A 25,439-nucleotide genomic window follows, 5' to 3' on the forward strand; every position below is an offset into this window, starting at 1 on the left:
CCCGCCCCCCACCCTCCACCATTTTTTTAATCATATTTTTCCCCAAATCCACGACTTAAAAACATATACACTCCTGAAAGTCGACTTAGTGAACTTGTTAAATATTCAAGAAATGACATTTGTTGTTATTTAAGTTATCAAATCAAATCAGACTTGTAGGGACGTACTATACCACACTCCAATCCAGTAAATTTACAAAATCAGGAATTAAATAAGAGATTGCACTTCGCATTAAGGCTTTTAATTGACGATTCGCAGTGTGCAGTTTGCAAAAATACGAAAGTTCATTTGTCACAACTAACGTTTGTATCTCCATAAAAACGAACATCTTAAAATAGTTATAAAATTCAACTCTTAATGAGACAGAGAAGTGCCATTCAATTATAAGTTGAATTAAAGTTTAAACCTTGACAAGTCTGGACTGAGTTCCATTGCTCTGACTGTAGCATGAAGCCTGGAGAAGAGAGCGCTCTGAGCGCGGGTCAACCTAGACCGGTTTGCTAGTACACCCTGATTCCGATTCGTCAGCTGACCAGATCTTCTCCTAAAAGGAAAAATAGCTTATTTTAAAAAAATCGAGAAATTTGATGAACAAAATTTCTAAAATCTTTGACAAGAGTAATTCCCGTTGTTAAATTGAAAACGAAAAATTAAATCCATAATTAAACAATTTAAATTTAAAAGGCTGTTTTTAATTAGTTTAACCCTCATCATGAATTACGGAGAGTAAAAATTTAATATTTTTTACTTTATTCTGAGAAATATCTCTTTTTTATCTTGGCAGTTTACCTAGTTCTGACTGAGGTGAACTCTGACCGTCTAGATGTAGAAGCTGCAGGAATAGGTGCTGCTCCTGCTGCTGCTGCTGCTTCTGCTCCGGATTCAGGAGAAGATGCTGCTCCAACTGCACCCTGTACGGTGGACTGAATAGTTTATCAAATAAATTTCAGATTAGTTACTAACTAAAATAAACAGTTTAGTTTTAAAATATGCACAATTTAATGGTTTTTTTTTCAGTTTACTCTTAAAAGCTGAAAAAACTGAATAGAACTGCTGAAACAGAATCTCCCACCCGTCCTTTTTGAAGAAAAATAGTGATTGGGCTTATAACAAGAGTAAGAAGATATATATTTGAAGCATGGATTCACGAACCGTATTTAGAAAACAGGACCTCTAAAATTTTTAAAAAAAAATCTTATATTCTATTGAAGAAATAACAAACCTGTAAATTTCTGATTTGTCTGTGCAAATCCTCCAGCATTCTTCGAATCCCTTGAAGTCGGATAACCTGTCGTCTTTGTCTGGACTGTGGTAAATCCTCTAAACTAGCGCGGCAAATCCGCTGCATGTGCTCAATATGGCGAGCGAGCAAAGAAACATCAAGATTATGCCGACGCGAAGCTTCTCTACTCTCGGCACTAGTTCCATTACTATCCCTTGTTACTTGAGCAGTAGTATTATTACCATCTTGAGGATTGACGACAGGATCGGTGAGTAAACTAGTATTTGACGTGTCCCGTACTTCAAGCCTTGGTTGTATTAAATCCTCCTCCTCCGAATCTAAGGCTAGAGGATCAGTATCCGGTCTGTCTACTGATATTGTAGAACTACCAACAGTAGACATGTCCTCTGCAACTACAGGATCAGCTAGTAAAGTAGAACTAGGATCTGTGATAACTTCTGGGGATATTTCGTCAGTTATATTCTCCCAGGGTATAGTTCTGGTCAGGGAGTCTTGGAGTAGGTTTGGAGGATTACTAGGTTCCGTTGTAGAAATTTCTCTCTGAAATATCTCGTCCTGATGGTGAAATTTGGTTGATGAATACTATTTGGGAAATCAATAGCAATATGGAGTTTACACCATAAACATTTTATTTAAGTCAAATAAGGCTTGGTCAGTTAAGCAATTTTTTTAGGAGACGTTTCAAAGATGTTGTTGAGTTGAAGTTCTGAAATCCGACAGAATACTGGTAATTTCCGACACAACTTTGAGACCAAACAAATACTTGGCGCGCACGCCCCCCGATCTTTTAATAATGGTTGATAGAATATTTGATATCTAAATTATCCTCAATCCGTTGTGATTTTATGTTAAAAAAAAATATAAAGTATGTTATTTTACAATCTTTACATATCCTATATACACAATGACCTCTATAAAGTGTATATATGGGGGATTTCTAGGATCCAGTCAAGGATAAATATATGAACGGGAATCAGAATATATTCATTTTTTCCCATTTTGCCATGAAAAACAAGACAAATGTATTTTAAGAAGAGTATTGTGACAAAAACCTGTCACCCACCCATGACCTCCTAAAAATATAAGATAAATACTTAACTGTGGGGGGGGGGGGCTTAACATATAAGTTTTTACGGCTTACCAGAAACAAGTCTAAACTTGAGAAAAATAATTGTGTGACCAAATTTATTCCTGAATGAATTGCTGGTTACGCTCTGTAAGATTGATTGGTAAACCTGGGATATCTCTAAAATCTAACTCTGGAGCATCCGTGGAGTCTGAATCTCCCCTAGATAGTAAATCAATCAATCAATAATATGTGATTTGAAGGCCATCCCAGTTTTAGGAGACTAAGACCGTTAACACGGTTTAGTACCAGCACCAATGTATTTCAAAAACTTCTCTATTTTTCCAGAAAGGTTGCGGCCAACTACAGGTTGTATATTTTAAATAAACCTGGCTCATGAGTTTAAAATCTCATACCTCGGACTACGCCCTGTGTATGGAGGAAGAGGGGAAGCTAGAGCAGATGTAGCCGAGGTTGCTCTCTCCCTACTCAAGGTATCTGGATAGGTAGGTAGAGGAGGATAGGTGGGTAGGGGCGTGGCTGTAGAGGAACGCCTGTTTTCTGTCAGGGCATAAGCATTCTCCTCTTCTATTAACCTCGCCAGAGTATTCCTAAGTAATTAGTTAAAAATTTGAAATATGAAAACTGGATTTAGCATTTAAAAAAGTTGTTCAAAATTGTCAAACCCTCACGTCATGTCTTACCTTCTCCTGTTTCTAGAGTCATGTGAGGGAAATGTGTACATCGAGAGACGTGGTCGTCGAGAATCCAGGTTTTGTCGGCTTTCCGGTCGATCTAATACAAAAATTTAATAATAACAGTCCAACGATATATCTAATAATATTAAAGCTTAAGAATGTAAATTATAGTGACCCTACATATAAATAATGGTATATCCGGTTCACAATGGTGCTCTCAACGTTTTTTTATGATCAAGAGTGTATGAGATATCCTTGTTTTTTTAATCTAGTATTTCCAACGTTTTTCTATAAATGCAACTTACGGAATCTCGCTTCAGAAACAATGACTACCTAAACTAATATTATGCCTGGAGCCAGGTCTACTAGTATTTGAATAACTAACATATCTGCCTGAACTACTATTGAGCCTGGAACTTGAATCACTAGCTATTTCTACCTGAACTACTATAAACCTGGAAATTGAATCGTTAGCAATATCTACCTGAACTTCTGTTAAGCCTGGAGTCAGGTCTAATGAAACTTGAATCATTAGCAATATCTACCTGAACTACTGTTAAGCCTGGAGCCAGGTCTACTGAAACTTAAATCATTAGCAATATCTACCTGAACTACTGTTAAGCCTGGAGCCAGGTCTACTGGAACTTGAATCACTAGCAAAATCATCATCTCCTGTCTCCACCGCAATAACATCAGCTGGAGTAGGAGGGTGTGGAGGAGGGTCTCCCTAAACAAACAGAAGAATAAAATCTACTTCAACCTTATGCTTACAAACACCAATCCTTCTCTTCTTCACTAATTCCCCAGACCATCATCCAAATTATGGTAAATTCTTGACTCCCCCCCCCTCTTTGAGTCTTAGTGGTAAATAGTATGCAACGCAAGTGCGCAATGACCCACTTTCCAGGTAGTTTCTTCAAGGGTTTAAGTCACATCCCAACCCTTCACTTCACAACAATAATTATTGTTAGGACGGGGAAAACCCTGACAAGAAAATAAAAAACAACTAAAGTTACCTGATTTTAACAAAAGAATGCGCAGTTCTATGATTTTTATCATGCAATACTTTCTAGTATCCCACCAAATAAAAATAAAATCTTATCCACCCCTCTATCTTTCAAAATATCCCAGTTGCGCCTCTGATACACAGTGTTACTGGTTTTCACCTGTGCTCCAATATCACTTGAAATAGAGAAGGATCTTCTGTAAGCAGAATCAGCGGAGTGTCTACCCTGAGTATCAACTGAACTACGTCCTACAATATAATAAAGGTTAACCCTGATTAAACCCCGGCTTTAGAATCGATTGATGCCCAGGTTAAGAACTTACAAATAATACAAATAATTAGGGACGTCCTACTGACCACATTTCCACCTCAAGATGACACTATTGAATCAAGGTAGATTTGTGGTTTTATAACTTGTGATACACGTAGATAACTCAAATTATGATTTAAAATTACACAAGCTAAGAATCGAGCTTAAGCAAGACTGTGTTTGCTAAAACCGATCTTATTTGGTTTTACGATTGTGAGCGAGTCAAGGCAGCTCAGTACAGTACAGTACAGTACAGTACAGTACAGTACAGTACAGTACAGTACAGTACAGTACAGTACAGTACAGTACAGTACAGTACAGATACAATGAGTGGGTTTACCTGTATCAAGGATACCTAGATCAACATCTACAGAATATCGGCCTCGGGCAGTCAGGGGGCGGGCATTGGGAGAAGAAACTGTGGAATTCTACAGCAATAAAAAAAGATGAATTAAAATACCTATCGAAAACATTCAACGTACACGAATTCAAATGACCCAAAAAAGTAATTTACACGAACGAAAAATAATACAGTAACAAAAAAATGGTGTGAACTAGTCTCCCTTTATTCTTCTTTTTTCAAAATCTTGCTATGGATTTTGTTGATTTTTGTTATTATAGCTGACATATTTCTAAAAATTGTTTGGAACAATTTTTTTATACAAACATAAGCAAGTTTAAGATTACTAATCGAATTGGCCACAAGTCAAGTTTTGAATTTGTTTCAAAGACTGAAATCTTGCCTCCGTTTGAGTGTCCAAATTTACATTCCGACAGCTTTATTCTGCACTTGTATCAAATTAGAAATGTGTATCAATATTTTGAAATAAAAAAATTTCCACTATTTTCTGTTTGTTTTACATAGTAACCACTCATCCAACCTGGAGGAAACTGAACTATGGTTTTTATGTCCTAAACTTGTATTAGATCTTAAGGTAAAGTAAAGTTATGCTGGGAGGGTGAAATTGAATGGGGGTTAGAAGTTTAGTTATAATGGAGAGTCGATTTAAATCTAAAAAACCTCTCGGGGAGCTGAAACTATTCGCTATTTTTTAATGAATAGTTCCTCTTTAGGTCTCTTTTCATAGCATCGTTCAAATAAACCAAGAAAAAAGTTTGACCTGTGTTGATGTTAGTTCAATTTCTATCTCACTGGCGGAGCTGGGAGGACGAGATGTAAAGGGATTATCACCAATCTAGAAAACAGCGAGATTTAAAGGGATTATCACCAATCTAAAAAACAACGAGATGTAAAGGGATTATCACCAATCTATAAAACAACAAGATGTAAAGGGATTATCACCAATCTATAAAACAACAAGATGTAAAGGGATTATCTCCAATCTAGAAAATAACAAGATGTGAAGGGATTATCACCAATCTAGAAAATAACAAGATGTAAAGGGATTATCACCAATCTAGAAAATAACAAGATGTAAAGGGATTATCACCAATCTAGAAAACAACAAGATGTAAAGGGATTATCACCAATCTAGAAAACAACAAGATGTGAAGGGATTATCACCGATCTAGAAAACAGCGAGAGTGAAGATATTATCACCAATCTAGAAAACAACGAGATGTGAATGGATTATCACCAATCTAGAAAACAACGAGATGTAAAGGGATTATCACCAATCTAGTAAACAACGAGATGTAAAGGGATTATCACCAATTAGAAAACAACGAGATGTAAAGGGATTAAAAATTTGGCCCAATCGGTTTGGACGTTCAGGTAAACCAAAACTAAAAAATAAACATTTGTATTCATTTTACCTCTGCCTGCATCCCAGACAAACGGTCTGATAGGATTGAGGAGGAAGGAGCATCAGCAGTTGATCGTCGACCTCGGCTAACCCTACCCCTCATACCCAGGATATCTAGATCAAAACTCCTTCCTGGAGATCGTCCCGGCGATCTGCTCTGATCGATAGATCGACCTGGGGAACGTCCAGCTTCTGATCCAGCTGTAGGTGATCTCCCTGTCTCAAGTCCATATCCTAAACATGAAAATTGGCTTTAATAAAATAATATAATCTATATTGAGAAGACATAGGTTCGGATTCTAAATGTATAAACAGTAATGATAGAAATTATGTATTAAACTGTTAAGAAGCTCTTATAAAATCTGATTCAATTATTTAAGAACAATGGCGTTTTTAGTTCTGTAGGGGGTATAAATGGTGGTTTCTATAAAAAACTGGCAAAAGTGGTGTTCCACTTGACTTATTCTCATGTTGCTGAGCCTTTTAGGGGTAGGTGCCGATAAATGTGTGTACTACTGCAACTGGTACCTGGAGATCTGATACCATCCGATCCTATCCCAGGATATCTGCTCGATCTTTGAGACTCCTGTGAGGTTGCCCTCCCTCCCTCCTGACCAGTTGCTCTCCCTCCTTCTTGAGAATTAGACCTTTCAGTTCTTGAGTTTTCATTGTAGAGCAGGTTAGTCCTACCGGAGTCCCAGTGAAGGAGTGGAGATCTAAATGAAATAAAAAAGGTTTTCAATAACATAATCTAAAAAATAATTAGTAAAATAATCAAACTAGTCAATTAATCAATCAAACAGCCAACAGCCAATCAACGGGTTCATCAATTTAATGATAACAAAATCTTTTAACTTAAATTAATTAATCAATCACTCAATGAATCACTTTTAAAATCAATCATTCCATCTATCAATCAAACTGATTTATCAATTTTTACTTCAATTTTTTTCCAGATTTTATATAAAACAAATTTATTGATACATGTATTTAATGCAGTACGCAGTTAATCATTTTCCAATTTTCTTGTTTCCTGGCTGCCCTTGTTTGCTGCGTTCTATTAGNTAAATTATTTATCAAGGCAACCCTAAAACCACGAATGGAGTTATGCAGGACGGTTTATTGCTGACATTGTTGTAATGAGAACTTGCTTTTGTCAGCTGCATTGAGTTACATGTAAAGAAATTTTAAAAACCTCCTAGCCCTAACTGCATTTGGGTAGGTTAGAGGTGATTTAGATGTACCCCTAAGAAAGGAACACCCATGATACCAATCACAGAAAGTTTTGATTAAGATTCCACAGAAAGCAGTTTCTATATCTGCTCGTGAAGTAGAATAAGGTTGGATTTTAGGAGGTAGGAGGATAAGGATGGGGGTGTAGGGGTAACAGGTAAGAGATATACCATCGTGTATTCCCACGTGGACAGATTTTTTAAAGAAGAAATAACCCGCTAAGCATGCTGTCCCATTGCTTTAAAACACGGGGAGTGTGTCTTTTAATCAGCTGCGGAACAGGGTGTAAAACCTGTGGTTGGTGTAATCTGAAGATAACTTGTTAATCTTACAAATATTAAATCTACAGATTGCCCCCCCCCCCTTTAGCTTTCTTACCAGCTGTATCCGGTACATGTGTAGTGACACATTAACTGTACAGTACTCTTGTGTACATTACTATCTTAGTGTACGCAAGTAGTTTGATCAGTATGGAGCTAACCATCACTGGAGATGGGTTAAATATCCCAGAGAGACCCGTGTCGAGAGTTCAAAGTCCAGAGTCCCGAGTCCAGTGTCCAGAGTCCAGATGACAGTAGTACAAAGAGTCTACACCAAGTCCCGAGTCCAGAGGCGTGAGTCCAGTGTCGAGTGTCTAGAGGCGAGAGTCCAGAGTCCGATATCCAAAGATGAGATTTGTATCCATCCTCAATTAAACCAAGAGATAGTGCAGTAAAAGTACGTTTCTTATTAACTTATTTATACATTTATCTTTCAATCTTAGTAACTATATTCTCTGTAACATAAACTAACTTTAGATATTTTTAGATTGAACCCATTGAAATACATATTTAATATTGTCTTTCATGCTTACAATTTGCTGTCTTATATTCTCTTTAAATAGGCTGTAAATCGCCTTAAATAGATTTTACACAGGGCTCTTCCAGAAAAGGCTCCGATCGCTAAGTAGAGTGGGTGTAAAGTAAAGCCGGATTATCATTAGACATCTTGGCTCTTTGTTACATTTCCTTCTTTTTATTTTTCTTCTTTATTCTTGACTTAGTACCCCGTGCCGTAAATACTGTTTCAGTAAGATAGGAAGTTAACTAATCAAGCATGGGGTTCATGGGACTTGGCCTTCCCTCCCTCTAATGTGTAAAGCCTTTCATAGCGCCCACATATACAAAGTGCTGAGAGCAGTCTAGTAGGTCTGGTCAGCATGCCGACCTAGGCACAACTGCAAACTGATTCATCAATAAATCATCAATGAAACGATTAATTCATCCACAAATCATTCAATGAACCAATCAATTCATTCATAAATCATATCATCAAGCAATTAATTCATCCATCCGTTTATTTACCACACAATCAATTAACCATTTTGTCCAATTTTTCATCAAACCGTCCTCAACCCTTTTACCTGAGAATTTCAGCTGTCCTCGCGTTTTCTCTTCTAGCCTCCAACCTCCACTCTCTCCTAGCCTCTAACCTCTCTACTATCTGTGTGGGGGTGAGAAGGTTGACCGGGGGCAATGACACAGGAGGACTCATATCTATAAATCAATCTTAATAACTTTAAAGCCCGCTTTTATAGTTGTTTAAATCAAATCAAATAAAAATGCAGGAATTTGCAAACAGTTTCAGAATGGGGTTTCAAGGCCTTCATGAACATTGGGTTTTCAGCCTGGACCTTATCTATTGTTATTACTTATTTTTAAAAAAACAGGTTATAACACACGACCTTATTAGAGCACTATATTAATACAAGGAGCTGTCTTTGATTTTGACTGTTGGATTCTGAACGGTAACCTTGAAAGGGTTGTTGAAGTTATCATAGACTTTACACCTATAAATGGACAAAAACTGAAATGCAATGCTGTTTTGTATTTATGTGAAATCTATATCCAATATTTTAATAAATTTGTTTAACAAATCTTATTAAAATAGCTCTTTTAATCGTGTTAAATAAAAGAATAAATATATAATTTCATGGTGACAGATATACAAACAGACAAAAGCACTGGAATGGGGATGTACATTTTTAAATTTTGTTAAGTTTTTAATAAATATATAAACCATGAACTCCATGTAAAGTTAAGAGCAAAATCTTGTGTAATCATTACAATTAATATTTCTAACCAATCCATGATAGAAATGAAATTCTATAGATTCCATAACTCCTATCAGCATCCGAGGAGGGTATAATTTTAATATAAAAAGAATTTCCCAAATAACCATACATTTGGGATCTTCCCAAGAATTTTGGAATCTAAGAATTTGGTAAATTTTGAATTTAGCTGGATAATTTGGCCACTGCCATTTACCTGCAATAGGAATATCAATCCTACGAGAACTAGGACCAAACTGTTCTACAGAACTATCCCGACCCTCCTCTCTAGGCGCCAAACCAAACCTAGAACAAATAAAACTTATCAGCATTATTTAACACTAGTTTGAGAACCCACAGATTACTCAAAGTTACTCGCACCGTTCCCCGCAGTTGGAAGATTTTACCAGGAAACTAAATTCTCGCTATTATAGTCGACCCACTCAACTTAGAAGGTCTCAAAACAAAGCTATGAACATTCTAGTGGGTCTCCCAAGTTCCCCTATCAAAATTTGAAGAAAATCAATCGGTCTAGAGGGGTTCCTGTGTTATGATATTACAACTTTATATATATATATATAGATTAACCTGGGAACCCAACTTTCTCTGAAAGTCTAAAATGTCCCTTAGAAAATCAAGCCTCTCAATTGAGAATTTTTAACACAGTTAAATTCCAGTAGTTCTCCCAAGTTTCCAAATCAAAATTTAAGCAAATTAGTCAAGGAGTTCATGCATTATTATCGGATATATAAAAAACAGTGACGGCTTAAGGAGGAAAAGGGGAAAGCAAGGGACAACAATGGGAACGGGTGGAAAACGTTCCAAAAAAAGGGGACGCCTTCTAGCCCATAAGTTTCATTTTTTAGACGATTTTTGAAGAAAATATTGATTTCCGTCATTTCCTTTTTACCTGTCTTCCATGGAAGGTATATCCTGTATTATTCTTGTTGATTCCTGTTCCTGTGCACTGTATCTATTATTGATCAACCTGAACACATAAATGTCATTTTTTTATTTTTTACCTTCTTTATTCTAGAAACCATTCAATTGAACATTCTGTTTTCTAAAACAACGACAGTAAAGTGCCTAAAGTTTTATATTTGCTCATAAGCGAACAAATCCTTAACCATATGAGGGGAAAATTATTTCAAAAAGGGGACGGGTGATTTTTCAGGAAAGTATACACACCTGAATAAATCATTTTATCAGGTATCATCATTGAGAACATAATTTTTCCATAATAGAAGTTATATTTAGTGTTTAATTTTGCTTACATGGTGTCTCCTTGGGAAGATCTTGTGGTTTCCTGAATATCTGTTGGATCTGAACTGTTGGGATTTACTTCTGTTTCCATGGAACTATTGTTATTCTCAACCCTGGAAAAATAATATTTCTATGTCTATGTTTGTTCCTACTTAGGGAAAAGAATATTATTTCACCACATTTGACTGTGACGTGTTAGGACAAATATTAACAAGTTTTAGCAAAAAGATAACAAAAATTGGTAGAGGAAACCCTGTGCACTTTCAGAGTAGGAAGACCGGGTTTATTTACCAGAAACAGTTGATAATTTATCTAAACCAGTTCTTTAGCGGTCCTAATACTTTACTCTTATCCCCCCTACCTCCGGTATTCGGTATACATACTTTGCTTGGTTTTTCTTTCCATATTTCTTGTATAAATAATACATTTCGATAAATTTGTTGGTGCATAATTTCTTCTGGAATGTATTTGTAGCTTAAATCATCCCATCCTCGTTTATCCTTGAAAATTGAAATAATCTCTGGAATTTTCAGTAGATTGACCCATCCCATATCTCAGAACAAGCCCCTTCAGCTTATAACTTTAATAATTTGACATTTTAACTTTAATTTCCAGGATCTTACATTTTGATTTTGATTTCAACAGTATCTCTGACTTTAATACCTATATTAGCCATCATAAAGTTTGTACGACGGGTTAACGAAAAAAAAAATTACAATTTAATCCTGTTTAACATTTGTTGTCCTTGTACATGATGTGCATTTCAAAAAATAATTATCAATAATTATAAATTAAGGAAATATTTAATACTTTCTAAAATGATCAATATTACGAAAAAAATGGAATCTTTTAAATCTTTTATAAAACTTTGAGGGCGGACTGGCCGCCTTTAAGAGTTTGATGTTTTTGTGCGAATACCCTACAGTGTCAAATTAGGTCTAACCTGTCATGATTATCTCCCAAGGATATTGTTACTCTTTGGACCTCATGCGACATCCGTACATCTCCTGCCTCATCCACCAGAACATTCGCCGCACCAATAACATCCGCCGTTCCCTCGCCCAACCTTTCATTTGCCTCCAACTCATCCCGGTCTTCCATTTCAACTTGATCTACGCCTTCGGATGAATCCTAAAAAAAATTGAATTGAGTATTTTAATTTTTATCAAAAGATGAAATTCACTTCCATCAGAAATGCATATTTTGTTTAAAAAAGGAATATAATTTAATATAACAAATTATTAACAAACATTTTTTTCGACAATTTACAGATAATATGACAATATTCGATTCATTTTCATACTTTTCCACCCTTCACTTTCCTCATTTTTCCCCATTTTCCTTTCCCATTTTCCTATCTTATTTCTTTTCCCATTTTCCTTTCTCATTTTCCTTTCCCATTTTCCTTTCTCATTTTCCTTTCCCATTTTCCTTTCTCATTTTCGTTTCTCATTTTCCTTTTACATTTTCATTTCTTTTTTTCATTTTTCATTTTTCTCTCATTTTCTTTTCCCATTTTCTTTCCACTTTTCCTTCCCCTTCCCAATTTCTTCCCTATGTTCTCCTCCATTTGTTTCCACTTTGTCATCCCTTTTCTTCTTCTATTAGTAAGTTTTTGATTTCTTTAAATCATTTACAGGGTATCCATTATCATATTGGATAGTATATATCTCTAAATTACGATTTCCGGGACTAAAAAGAAAATTTAAAAAATAGATCATTTAAAAAAAGAAAATATGAAAATTACATGCAGAAAATACTTAGTTTTTTGAGTATCATGTCCGTATTTTAGCGTTAAAGCTTGCAGATAATCTAATTTGATACGAGACACTCTGTATACCACTGTAAGCGTGTTAAAAATCTAATTCCCTGACCTGATTAGTATGCTGTTGTCTAGGATGAATAGTTACCCCAGTACGGGACAAGTGGAGAATTCGTCTCATCCTTTCATTAGCTCTACTCCTTCCCATATCCTGAACCAAGCAAAATATATCATTCAATTCCCATACAGGAACTGTTCACGTAATCTCAGGTCACCTTCCATTATATGTCTGATTCACCTTTACGTAAGCAAAATTTTTGAAAGATTTCCCAGTTTTTCTTTTTGAAAATTTATTATTTTAATTGAGGTTTCTCTCATAAGTAATTTGATGATTTAAGTAGCAGAGAAAACGACGGAAATGGACCAAGTTAGTATTTTTCTACATATAAAAACGACGATATTATCCTTATTGTTAGTGTTACTGAGATGAGGGTTTAAAGGTGCCATTGTGAATCGAGCGTTTAACTCATTAAAGAGAGGATTTCAATAGTAAATCTATCATAATTTATTTAATAAATATTTTTAATTAATTAAAACATTTCTCTACTCATCATTTACACCATAATCAGACTAATAAAGGTGAGATTTCTAAAGGTTTTTATAGGTTGGATCATATCCAAGTGAAGTGGGTTTGACATTTTGAGAATTATAAACATTTTTAAAAAATGCCCTTGGAACTTTATCACTTTGGAAAATAGATCAAATTCATAATCACTTAAAATCTGACGTTTTTGTGTAAAAGTTTGATAAACAATTGAAAGAGAAAATATGTGTTAAAACCTGTTCTCCAATGTCTGATAAACTAGGTGTGGGTTGGGAGGTTGCTCCAGGAGCAGTGCTAGCTAGGGAGAATACAGGGTTGTGTGAGATATTAAATCCAGGATTGGAGGATACAATATCACTCGTCTGCTCCGGGGGTCCGACTATATCAAGTATTCTACTAGGGCGACCCATACTACTCTCTAAACATTCAACATTATTATTGTATATCATGGACATATATTTTTTTGACACCACCCCGCCCCCCCCCTCATAACCTCTTTAATTATTTACCCCACTTCTTAATTTAACCTGTAAACGCCTTATTGGGGAAAATTTTAAATTTTTGGGTAAAGTGAGAATTCTTAGAGCTTTATAGTTTATATAAGATTTGACTACAAATATACAAAATTGATTTTTAAAATTGTCGAATATTACCAGGGAAAGAATTAAGGGTAAGATTTCGAAAATCTACTATTCAGAAAACTAAAATCTTCTTCTTTCCAGATAACCCNCTCGGATTAATCACAAACACTACCTGAACTAGGTGTATCTTGAACAGGAATAAACTCTGAACTGCTGCTGTGCTGGAAGCTGCTGCTGTTGGCATGGCTCCCTTCTCTCCTAGCGTCAGCAGCTTGAAGAACCAATCTGGCATAGTCGGCGTTCCGTCGGGCTCTACGCGCCTCCAACATCCGCCGCCTCAACTCACGGCGAAAGCTTTCTCTCGACTCATTTGTTGTTGGCGGAGGCTAAACAATAAACAATTTTTTTCTTTTCCCTTTTTGAAAAGTAAAACTTGAATTGCGCTGTAAAGAACCAATGCTTGTAGATGGAATATCCCTCATAATTTATCGTTTTCATTTTTGTTTCAACTCTCTTAGTGTTACAATTTGGCTTGCTGTGTCCAGCGCTTTGTAGCATCTGAATAATAGTCCATCATACTGCCAAAAAAATGCGCCGAAACAGTCAATATAAGGGATTTACCGTTCTTCTATGTTATATACCCAGGCATAGAAATAAAGCATTTGAATATTTTTTACAACTTTCTAAGTGTTCCGGTTTGGCCGGCTAGGATGTAGGTAACACACAGTCTGCTTAATATTAAATATAAACTAAGGCAGTTATCTCTATTTGTTTGTTATGATGTCCGATAACAACTCATGAAGCCCTTTGGCCGACCTTTTTAATTGGGGAACTCGGGAGAACCACAAAATGTTCTGAGCTTGGTTTTGAGTTTCTAAATTGAGTGGGTCAACTTTTCCAGGGAATAATAGCTAAAATCGTAATTTACGACCAAGCGCGAGTAAACTGCCGGAGTAACTATGAGTTCCCCGGGCAACGCTGGGTTCTCAAGCTAGTATGATAATTATAAAGTGAGTGGCTAGGAGTTATGTTTTCACCTCAAATTCCGGTTCTCTGAATGTTGGAACTCGACGAAGTCGAACTCGAGGGAGACCGTCCCGTCCTCGTGTAGTTGCACGATGTGCTCGACCGACAGGACCACCACGGACCCTGCACATAAAAAATCAACTCAAGGGGTATATATTTTCCAGAAAAGACATTCCTTTCCTGAATTTGAGAATTTACCTCTTCTTGGTGGGTCCTTTTATCTTAAACTTTAAAAAATATTTTTTTATTTCCCTGCGGCGCCATTGAAGCACTCAAATCACTCAAAATGAAGATTTTTTTTAAATATCGTAAATCGGCCATGTTTTAAGCCTGAAATAATTAAGAATGTGGTAAACCTTGGTTGGTCTTGAAACTGTCTCCTTGGTACATCAAGGTTCTCATTGTCCAGGAGTAGGGAGTACCGTCTGTAACTGAACCAGAAAATTGTTATTCATTTTAATCACAAATTAAACACTGATAGGTTGAAACAACTAGTTTTATTTTATAATTTCATTTGTACAGAATAAACCTTAGTTTGGGATAAAAAGATGAGTTGTTAAATACATAGGTTAACGACATCGAGTACCTAAGGGAAATGATTCTCATCTAAAAAATGAGTTAGGTTTAAAATTTGTTGTTAACATGAATTTCACCGTTTGTCTTTTAAATATGAATTTTTTAAATTATCCAAAGCTAAGTATTTTTTCCTTCTCGAAATTTACAATGATACCCTTAAGACCTGTAAGAAACATTGATGAAGATATCATTTTTTTCTATCATAAAATATGTTGAATTCTGAAAATTTCCAGCATTGTCTCAGTAGCATGTTATTTATTAATGGAATCTCCAATTTCAAATCATCATTATTATTATTAAAGGACAACCCATCATTCAATGAAGTAGGGGTCGACGCACCTAGCCGCCGAAACGTATCCATTCAAAATTTCAATGGCAAAGAGGAATATCAATTCGTCATGATGTTTCGGACAAAAGTTTAAAGCTATAAATCTATAAATAGAAGATCGCTTTAATCTATGTCTACAATTTAAATACCTTGGCATCATTAGTTCCGCCGGTGACAAGTTTAGTGGCGGATTTTCTTCCGGTTCCTCCGGCTCAGCTGCCGGAACTAAATCCGGCGGATCTAGTTCCCGCTCTCGGATATATCGATGCATTAACCTCTCATACCTAGATAGTAATTAGTTATTAGACACTAAAATCGCATAAATAGGATCATTTTTTATCCAGGATCACATAGAAAACATCAATTAAAAACCATATTTGGACCCAACTTAACAATATTGTATATTATACCATTTTTTATCAATTTGTTTTTTTTTCTCTAGTTCCATTAAAAATTAATTGGAAAACGAGGATTATTTCTTCATTGTAGATTAGATTTAAGGTTTATAAAGTTGAGTGAGTTGAAATCAAAATTATAGTCCATTGAAGTCCCATTAAACCCATGTAGCTAACTGTTACGCGACGTTCTCGTCACATTCTGAACTCCTACATCCCTGAATACCCTGGAGTAAATCTGTGAAGTCCCGACGGACGGAGTCTAGTTGAGTTCGTTCCACAGCAACAGAACCGGTTATAAACTGTATACATATTTTAAGAAACCATATTTTCCCTATTCATTTCTAGTCAGTTAAACGATGATATTTGATATGATGTCGTGAGGTATTTTTTTTGATTTATGTATTTTCATGGTTTAACTAGAGAAAGAGAATAATGTCATTTGTAAACGTTGAGATGTTTTAAGTCTAGTAAAATTACAGGGCTTTTATATTTATTTAATTTATGATTATGCAAGGATTCTTAAATGTCTCTTGTTTATGCAAACTGTTTTCGATTCATATATTCATTGGAAAACTGATCTGTATATATTTGTCTTGTATTAAATAAAGAATTATACGGTCAAACTTTTTAGATTGAACCGTGTATCCAGTAACCAGAGCTCTGATTTACTCGAGGTGAAGATCTGATAGGATAGTCGAGAGTTTGTGAGGCTTATAGGAAGTTCCGATCAACTTAGACACAGCTTTAAAAGGTGTGATACTATAAGGAGTATCTAAATATTTTGAGGTTTACTGCCAGTAGTTTGATCGCTCAACACTAACTTCTGGGGGAAAATGATTTTCAAGACGAATGGAATGATTTTTCAAGAATTTGTACACCCCTGATTAAAGGGAGTGTTCGCGAAAAATAAAAAGGGGTATAGGCTTAATGCGATAAAAAAGCGCTTTTAATCGCCACTAATCTTACTTCTATCTGTTGCGTCTATAAGGAGAAAATTGATAAAGACGTCTCATACCGAAGAGCGTAGCGCCCATACAAATTGAGGAAGTTGGAACATACGACAGCGATCAAAAGCGCTTTTTTATCGCATTAAGCCTATACCCCCTTTCATTTTTCGCGAACACTCCCTTTAAGAGGCAATGGGTTTTACCTCTCCATGACAACTGAGTATAACCGTTGGCTGGACATGTTGAGAGGAACTCTATCTGGAATATCTGGTTCTCCTTGTCCATCACCTCGACCATCTACTCCTTCTTCTCCAGGTGTATCTCCGGAACCAGCAACCCTAGGATACATGGTTTAGAATCTAATTTAGTTTGATGCCGAACCGTTCTGTAAAAATATGAATCCGGTTCAAAATTTTGCTTAATACTATACCAATAACGAATTTCCAATATTTTCTTTTTTTTTGCTAATTATTATGTAGAAATTTGATTTATCATTAAATGTCTATTTAATGATGTAAATTGTCCAAACTCGCAAAAAAAAAGTTTTACTCTCACAGGTAAAAAAACTCGGGTTTGGAAATTAATTTCGATATATTTTATATCCTCTTCAGTCCTTAAAGAATTGAGGTATTGTCAAAACTGTTTCAATGATATTATCTGGGAAAAAGTTTATTTCCTGATGTTTGAGATGATATTTTACCATTTCGATCCATTGACATATTATTGCGGATCCGGATCCAGGGAGTGGATGATTAATGATCAATATTCATGAATTTTAAAACGGCAGGTAAAAGGGGAAAACATTTTGAGTTATATGTTAAATTTGATACATTTTACTCAAAATTAATTTTTTTCCCGAAATAAAGCTAAGACCATTAAAACCTCTGAAAGAAATTCTCTTTTTCAACACTTACCCTTACATTTACTTTTCCCTTGATATAAGGGGATGGTCTGTGGTCAAGGTTAAGGGTGTTTTAGATTTGTATCCTTAAAGGGACTGTTAAGGAAAAATGAAATAGGGGTATAGGCTGAAACCTAAGCATTTTAGGAGTTGATCGAGACCCATGAGTAGCATTATCACGTGACTGTCTGTATCACGTGACCAGTATACTGCACTGCCATTAGTGGGCGTTCTGGTCACGTGATACGGACGTATTTATTTTACTATGGCTCACGATCAACTTCTAAAATGCTTAGGTTTCAGCCTATACCCCATTTTTCCTTTACAGGAAAATATATGTGAATTATCCCAGTTAGACACTTTTAATCCTAAACCTACGACAATTTCTTCCACACTATTAATCAGATAAAAGTTTCACGGGTACCGTTGTGAGTCTAGCATTGCCAACTTTAAATTATGCTAAAACTCCCTTTATTAAATATGGCAGCATACCTGTGAGGTCCCTGTCTGAAAAGGTTTGTATTTGTAAGATTTGCTATCCCAGTGATGAGCTGGTGGCCGAGCCGGTCAAACTTCACAAACCTCACTTTTTCCTTCTCGTTCAACGTCGAGATCTAAACACACGGTTTTAATCTACTCCTTTAATCTACTTTAAATATTTAAAAGTCACCCCTTCGGCCTCCCCCCCCCCCATCAGTTCTTATCTCATCAAAATGAAGTTGTCTTATTTATATTAACATAATTAATATATTTATAATATTACTTTAATTGTGTCTTTTTTCATGCTTAAAATATTAACTTTTAAATTCAAAATAATAAAACATCAATGCTAAACGACAACGGATAAGGTTTAAATATATTATAAATCAATATTCTATGAAAGTTGCCAGTACCAATGTCGCCCTTCCACTCTCTAGATATTATAAATTCAAAACTTTAAAATGATATTAGTCAAATTCCGAATTACAAACCTTAAAAGTAGGCTCGGGTTTCTCCCAATCCCAGAAATGGAGTTCATTGAAGGTTGCAATCACAAGAAATTTTTCCACGGGATGAAATGTTAAACTTGCAACAACCCCCTCTGTACACCAAACCTCTGAAACGTGGTTAAATATATCAAACAAGTAAAATTTTCCAGTATTTTAAGCCATTTAAATAAGATGAAAACAGCATAAAAGTGTTAAAGCCTTAAAAGTGTGAAGAAATTAAGTCTCTAAGGGCTTGCATATCATGCGGAAAATTCAGCGGTTCAGACGTAGTTTCGCGAGGCTCATGGAGGTTACCACCACTTCCTTGGAGTCCATTTTCCATGCTTTAAAATATAACAAAGATGAGGACTACTCCCTTAGAGCCCATTTTCCATGATTTAAAATATAACAAAGACAGTTACACGTACCCCGATACGACTCTATCAACAGGAAAACTTATCTGTGCATATATTCTGGTTGAGAAAAAATTAATCATTTAAAGCTTACAACATTTAATCGTTCCACGCATCCTGACATCGACAATAATAATAATTAAATTTTAAGATCAATAATTGAATAATAAAACTAATAGAAAACACACCTGAACCTCCGTACAAATCCCAAACTCGAACTTGACCTCCCAGACAACCGCTAGCTATTATACCCTGAATTAAAACAAACGGTTAAGACAGTTCTTAGGATCCGGATCCGCAAAATATTGGCTTTCCGGATCCGGTTTTGGATAAAAGGGGAAAAATGTTGACCAAACCCTGCTAAAACAAATTAAGTGTAATCTAATTAGAGATTATTAAAAAAAACTTCCTGATTCAACAAGATTATTAAAAGCTAGAGACTACCTGAAACTTTTTATATATGACAACTTAAATTTATATTTGGGCTTCTCTAAAAAAAAAAAAATAGCTTTTCGTGGGTCCGGCTAATAATTCGAAAAAAAAAAACGTTAAAACGATAATGTTGTCCAGTCTTAATATTTGATAGTAATCCTGTGCTCGTACTTTAATGTGACCCTCTAGATGTGCAAGAAAATAGCAGAATTCCATAAAATTCTCTTTAAAGGGACTGTTAATGTGATTTAAAGTGCACCGGCTTTCCATTTCAATTGTTACCACGGTACATTTTATACCAAAGTTGTCCAAGCAAAAGTGACGGAAGATATTCTAGTTTTTCTTTCTGAAGAATGATAGTTTTGCATTTGTGGCTTTGTGATTCTATAAAAATTACTTTCGGATTCATCTGGCAGAGAAGAAATAAAATGGACTGAAGATCTATAAAAACGACGGGTTCTTTATCATTGTTGCTCAGAAACTATTCAGTTAGGTGGTCAGTTGAACTTACATTGGCAATCCCTTTAACAGGATCCAGAGGATACCATTTGTTGCTGGCACTCTTTAAAATGTTATAACCTTGTGGGCTGGATGGAACTCAATGCACCAGGGGGTCCGGGGATGCCCTTTCAGAGTCTGCACACATCGACCAGACTACAAAAGTAAGGTTTAAACAGGGACCTAAGATGCGGATCCGTTTATTCCGGAAATTTTTGTTTTCCTGGATCTAGATCAGAATCCGCAAAAATATGCGGATCCACGGATCCGGATCCAAGGGGGCAAATAAAATAAAAAAATCTGAAAAAAGTAATTGCTTTCAAAACCCAAATTTGAAAGAGATTATCAAAAAAAATCTTATCTTTGTATGGTTTATCAAGTTTCAGCATAAAATTATGGATCCAGATCCAATTTTTTCAGGACGGATCCGGATCCGCATTAAAATTAAATGAATTGGATTCTAAGCACTGCACTCTAAAAAATAATTTTGTTTACTCCCAATATACTGTGAATGTTTATAGTATCGTTATCATTGAATCAAATTAATTTTTAAATAAAAGCCATCATTCAGACGGGGATTCCGATAAAAACCTCATTAAGTTCAAATGAAAACTAAACTTCTAAAAAAGAGAAGATACCTTTGTCTCCGTGACGTATATATTATGGTCCCCATGTGTGGAGGCCATGAGAGTTCTGTCCGGGGAGAACACCATCAGGAAGGTTGACCTATAATATAAAGAATCAGTAAAGGGACAGTTCACTTAATGTTAACTAATCTTCCATTTATAGAGCGGCAAATCTTATTCCGAACCTGTAATATAAAGAACCAGTAAAGGGGCAGTTCACTTAATGTCAACTAATCTTCTATTTATAGAGCGGGAAATCTGATTCCCAACGGTCGCTATTTCTGCATAAATTCACAAGTCATTTTTTAAGAGAACTATAATTCAATTTTAAGAAAATTATAATTTAATTTTAAGAGAACTATAATTTAATTTTAAGAGAACTATAATTTAATTTTAAGAGAATTATAATTTAATTTTAAGAGAACTATAATTCAATTTTAAGAGAATTATAATTTAATTTTAAGAGAACTATAATTTAATTTTAAGAGAACTATAATTTAATTTTAAGAGAACTATAATTTAATTTTAAGAGAACTATAATTTAATTTTAAGAGAACTATAATTTAATTTTAAGAGAACTATAATTCAATTTTCAGAGAGATTAATGTTGCCGCAGACAACGGTTTAAAAGTTAACATTGTGAAACGAACATAAAACTCTGTAAATAGAGGGAAATTAATCTCCATGATTGTCCGAATCAGAACCAAGGTTCGTTCTGATTCGGACAATCATAGTCAGGCGCGTAGTGGAGGTTTAGTCTAAAGGGGTGCACTTTTGACGTGCCGAAAAAAAAATTTTGTGCACCCATCTAAAAAACCGTTATTAAGAAAAAATAATGTCTAAAATCCATATTAATCTACCTGAAGTCTGACTATTAGTCATTTGTCCATAATTACTAATCATTTTAAATGAAACCCCACGTAAATAAGATTAAGGTACAAGAAAGAATTTGAGAAATAATCATAAAATGGACAAATTGTGACATTGTCGATTGATAAGAAAAGTAAAAAATCTGAATATATATATGTAAGTTTACTGTTTAATAAATTAGAGCCTGCCTCTGGCTCTAGGGGGGGGGCCTAGGGGTGCATGTCTAGGGGGAAAAGGGGTACCGCCCCCCCTCCACTACACGCCTGGAACCTTGCGGGCTCGACGAGTGGAGGAAATTGACCGAATTTATCATTTTTCAACATTTCCATTTCCGTAGTTTAACTAATGATTGGTGTTAGATGGTACTGTTGTAAATCCGGTTTAAACCTCGTCTAGCCACTTGAGAAAACGCAGTAACGACGGATTACAATAAATAAAAATTTCCCAAAACTGAACCCTTAAAGGGAGTGTTCGCGAAAAATGAAAGGGGGTATAGGCTTAATGCGATAAAAAAGCGCTTTTGATCGCTACTAATCTTACATCTATCTGTTGCGTCTATAAGGAGAAAATTGATAAAGGCGTCTCATACCGAAGAGCGTAGCGCCCATACAAATTGAGGAAGTTGGAACGTACGACTTAGACCGTAAAAAAATCAAATTAATATCAAACAAAAGATTCAGATATTACAACCTATAGTCATCGATTATCTTTCGCCACATTTGTATATATTTGATATTTCATATTAGTTTTGATTTTGTTTTTTTAAATAATATTTAGCTTACAACTTGTTTTCGAACATTCCTGGAAAATATGAAAATGTCGTCTTCATTACCAAAAATCCTCGAAACAGGAATAAACGTTTTTATAAGTAACTCTCAGATCATAACAATTAAAACATATTATGAAAAATCAACTATATATAAATGTGGCGAAAGATAATCGATGACTATAGGTTGTAATATCTGAATGATTTGTTTGATATTAATTTGATTTTTTTACGGTCTAAGTCGTATGTTCCAACTTCCTCAATTTGTATGAGCGCTACGCTCTTCGGTATGAGACGCCTTTATCAATTTTCTCCTTATAGACGCAACAGATAGAAGTAAGATTAGTAGCGATCAAAAGCGCTTTTTTATCGCATTAAGCCTATACCCCCTTTCATTTTTCGCGAACACTCCCTTTAACATATGCCCACTCCCCCCCCCATATTTCAAGGATTTTTCAACACGTGTCTGATCTTGAAGAGTAAACTCTTGTGCAAGCTAAACATATCATATTACGGAAAACTAAAAACAGCTGTTATTTGTTTATCAATACTTTTCCTGGTTTCAGAGGTGGATGCCAGGGCGGGGTTTTAAGCACCAATTTGAGACAAGTAAAAAATTCAAGAATGAAAAAGGTTTGAATTTATTTCCTGCAGCCAAACGAAGTTTTTTATTCTTCATTCTAATGTGTGGTTACGCGGTCACATATTGTACCAGTAATTACGCGTTAATTAGACCTTATTTTGTGAAATTTAATGTAACACAAACAATACTTAAATTAATGATTTTTCATGATTTTTTAAATTTGTACTTTCTTTGTACATACTAGACATTTTAGAATTGGCTTATTGTTTAGAAAATAGAAAAATTTGCGAGTTCAGAGCAAGGAGTTTATGAGTCAGATTCAATTTTAAGACCGGATCTAAGCTGGCCTAGGTCCCTGATTCGGAGATGATCCAATCATTAACTCGGAAAAAATCGGATTAAAATTTATTCAAGCTTTTTAATTCGCACCTCTGGTAAAAACTAAATATTTCTTGATTTTACCAAATAAATTGATGGATAACTTTAAGGAAGGTGATCAAAAAGCAATCAATAAAAACAAGTTCGTGATTGTAATAACACAATACATAAAGCACATCTTAGAGAGGGGGGGATTTGAGGGGGGGGGGGTGCATAATTTTTTTTACTACCTGGTGGTTCCCCCCAATTGACAGTTTATTACTTGAAAACCCTCCTCCCATCTTCCAAGATCTTGCAACTCCTGAAATAAACATAAATACTTGGTAACTTTTTTAATATTTATTGTAATTAATTGTTATTATTATTTGTATTACAGTCATTATCAGGAAGACACGAATTAGTTTATAATTAATCAGAAGTCTTTCCAATCTAATATTAAAAATATGATTAATGAAGCGATAATAACAAAATAGCTCTAGTCATGCCAATTCCAAAGAGTAATCTGCCTTTATTGTGCGTTTAAAGTTACCAGAGATATATATATGTAAAGTCATCTGATTTACTGTCAATTAATTCCGAGTCTTTCTGGTTACGACTGTATGTATAATTGAAATTATCATTATTATTTGCATTATGATTGTAATTATCATTATTATTTGTATTATGATTGTAATTATCATTATTATTTGTATTATGATTGTAATTATCATTATTTGTATTATGATTGTAATTATTATTATTATTTAGCCTTTTAATTTTGAGTTTTAAGAATAGGTTCATTATTATTTGTATTATGATTGTAATTATTATTATTATTTGTATTATGATTGTAATTATCATTATTATTTGCATTATGATTGTAATTATCATTATTATTTGTATTATAATTGTAATTATTATTATTATTTGTATTATAACTGTATTTATTATTATTATTTCTATTATAACTGTAATTATTGCTATCTTTAATTTCAAGAGATTTATCTTTTAAGTAACATGGTTGTTAAAAAAATCAATTGCTGAGCAACGTGTTAATTAAAAACTTTAATTTAATTGTTGAGTAACATGGTTGTTGGTAACTTAGTTGTTAAAAACTTAGTTGTTGGGTAACTTGGCTGTTGAGTAAAATAGTTACTTATTGAGTAACCTAGTCACTTATTGAATAACTTTGTTGTTGAGTAACTTGGTTGCTGGGTAACATGGTTGTTGGATAACTTAGTTGTTAAATAACTTTGGTTGTTGAATAACCAAAATTGGGCAACTTTGCTGTTGAGTTTACTTGGATGTTGGGTAACTTGGTTGTTGGGTAACTTGGTTGTTGGGTAACTTAGTTGTTGTGTAACTTGGATGTTGGGTAACTTGGTTGTTGTGTAACTTGGATGTTGGGTAACTTGGTTGTTGGGTAACTTGGTTGTTGGGTAACTTGGTTGTTGTGTAACTTGGTTGTTGGGTAACTTGGTTGTTGTGCAACTTGGTTGTTGGGTAACTTGGTTGTTGGGTAACTTGGTTGTTGTGTAACTTGGTTGTTGGGTAACTTGGTTGTTGTGCAACTTGGTTGTTGTGTAACTTGGTTGTTGTGCAACTTGGTTGTTGGGTAACTTGGTTGTTGGGTGACTTGGTTGTTGGGTAACTTGGTTGTTGGGTAACTTGGTTGTTGGGTAACTTGGTTGTTGGGTAACTTGGTTGTTGGGTAACTTGGTTGTTGATTAACTCTGTTGTTTAGTAACTTTGTTGTTGATTAATATTATTGTTTAGTAACATGGTTGTTGTGTAACTTGGTTGTTGAGTAACTTGGTTGGTGAGTATCTTGGTCGATGAGTAACTTCGTAGATGAATAATTTGGTTGATGAGTAACTTTGTTGTTGAGTAACTTGTTTTTAGCAATGGGTAACTTGTTTGAGTAATTTAAATGTTAATTAGCTTTCTTGTTGATTAATTTTGTTTTTAAAGCAATGTGGTTGTTGACTAATGACCTGGTCTTAGTAACTTTCTTTTCGGTTACAGAGTGTCCCATATCATATCGGATTATCTCTATGCTTTAAAAACAAAAATTAACACATCTACTTGAAAAACCTAGTATTTTCTGCAATAAAATTTTCACAATGGCC

The 25,439-nt window shown here is 34.8% G+C and overlaps 1 protein-coding gene across 1 annotated transcript in view; it reads right to left on the bottom strand.

Moving 5' to 3' along the window:
• Positions 1-25,439, bottom strand: part of LOC111713288 (uncharacterized) — a gene marked incomplete at its 3' end in the record, with an annotated part of 34,429 nt that overhangs the window by 7,186 nt on the left and 1,804 nt on the right. The window contains exons 4-33 of the mRNA XM_023488124.1: positions 23,562-23,632; positions 20,747-20,834; positions 20,190-20,264; positions 19,367-19,430; positions 18,769-18,893; positions 18,290-18,411; positions 17,100-17,234; positions 15,701-15,835; positions 15,004-15,078; positions 14,659-14,770; positions 13,794-14,007; positions 13,277-13,458; positions 12,549-12,647; positions 11,618-11,805; positions 10,686-10,787; positions 10,322-10,399; positions 9,629-9,717; positions 8,725-8,857; positions 6,618-6,805; positions 6,100-6,323; positions 5,445-5,519; positions 4,664-4,751; positions 4,174-4,262; positions 3,614-3,734; positions 3,014-3,104; positions 2,726-2,920; positions 2,435-2,531; positions 1,223-1,798; positions 790-923; positions 407-544 (exon numbers count right to left, since the gene is read on the bottom strand). Of these exons, the coding sequence (XP_023343892.1) occupies positions 407-544; positions 790-923; positions 1,223-1,798; positions 2,435-2,531; positions 2,726-2,920; positions 3,014-3,104; positions 3,614-3,734; positions 4,174-4,262; positions 4,664-4,751; positions 5,445-5,519; positions 6,100-6,323; positions 6,618-6,805; positions 8,725-8,857; positions 9,629-9,717; positions 10,322-10,399; positions 10,686-10,787; positions 11,618-11,805; positions 12,549-12,647; positions 13,277-13,458; positions 13,794-14,007; positions 14,659-14,770; positions 15,004-15,078; positions 15,701-15,835; positions 17,100-17,234; positions 18,290-18,411; positions 18,769-18,893; positions 19,367-19,430; positions 20,190-20,264; positions 20,747-20,834; positions 23,562-23,632 (4,103 nt within the window). The remainder of the gene's footprint in view (positions 1-406; positions 545-789; positions 924-1,222; positions 1,799-2,434; positions 2,532-2,725; positions 2,921-3,013; positions 3,105-3,613; positions 3,735-4,173; positions 4,263-4,663; positions 4,752-5,444; positions 5,520-6,099; positions 6,324-6,617; positions 6,806-8,724; positions 8,858-9,628; positions 9,718-10,321; positions 10,400-10,685; positions 10,788-11,617; positions 11,806-12,548; positions 12,648-13,276; positions 13,459-13,793; positions 14,008-14,658; positions 14,771-15,003; positions 15,079-15,700; positions 15,836-17,099; positions 17,235-18,289; positions 18,412-18,768; positions 18,894-19,366; positions 19,431-20,189; positions 20,265-20,746; positions 20,835-23,561; positions 23,633-25,439) is intronic.

Source organism: Eurytemora carolleeae, unplaced genomic scaffold, assembly GCF_000591075.1.
Source record: "Eurytemora carolleeae unplaced genomic scaffold, Eaff_2.0 scaffold363, whole genome shotgun sequence".
Taxonomy (NCBI): Eukaryota; Metazoa; Arthropoda; class Copepoda; order Calanoida; family Temoridae; genus Eurytemora; species Eurytemora carolleeae.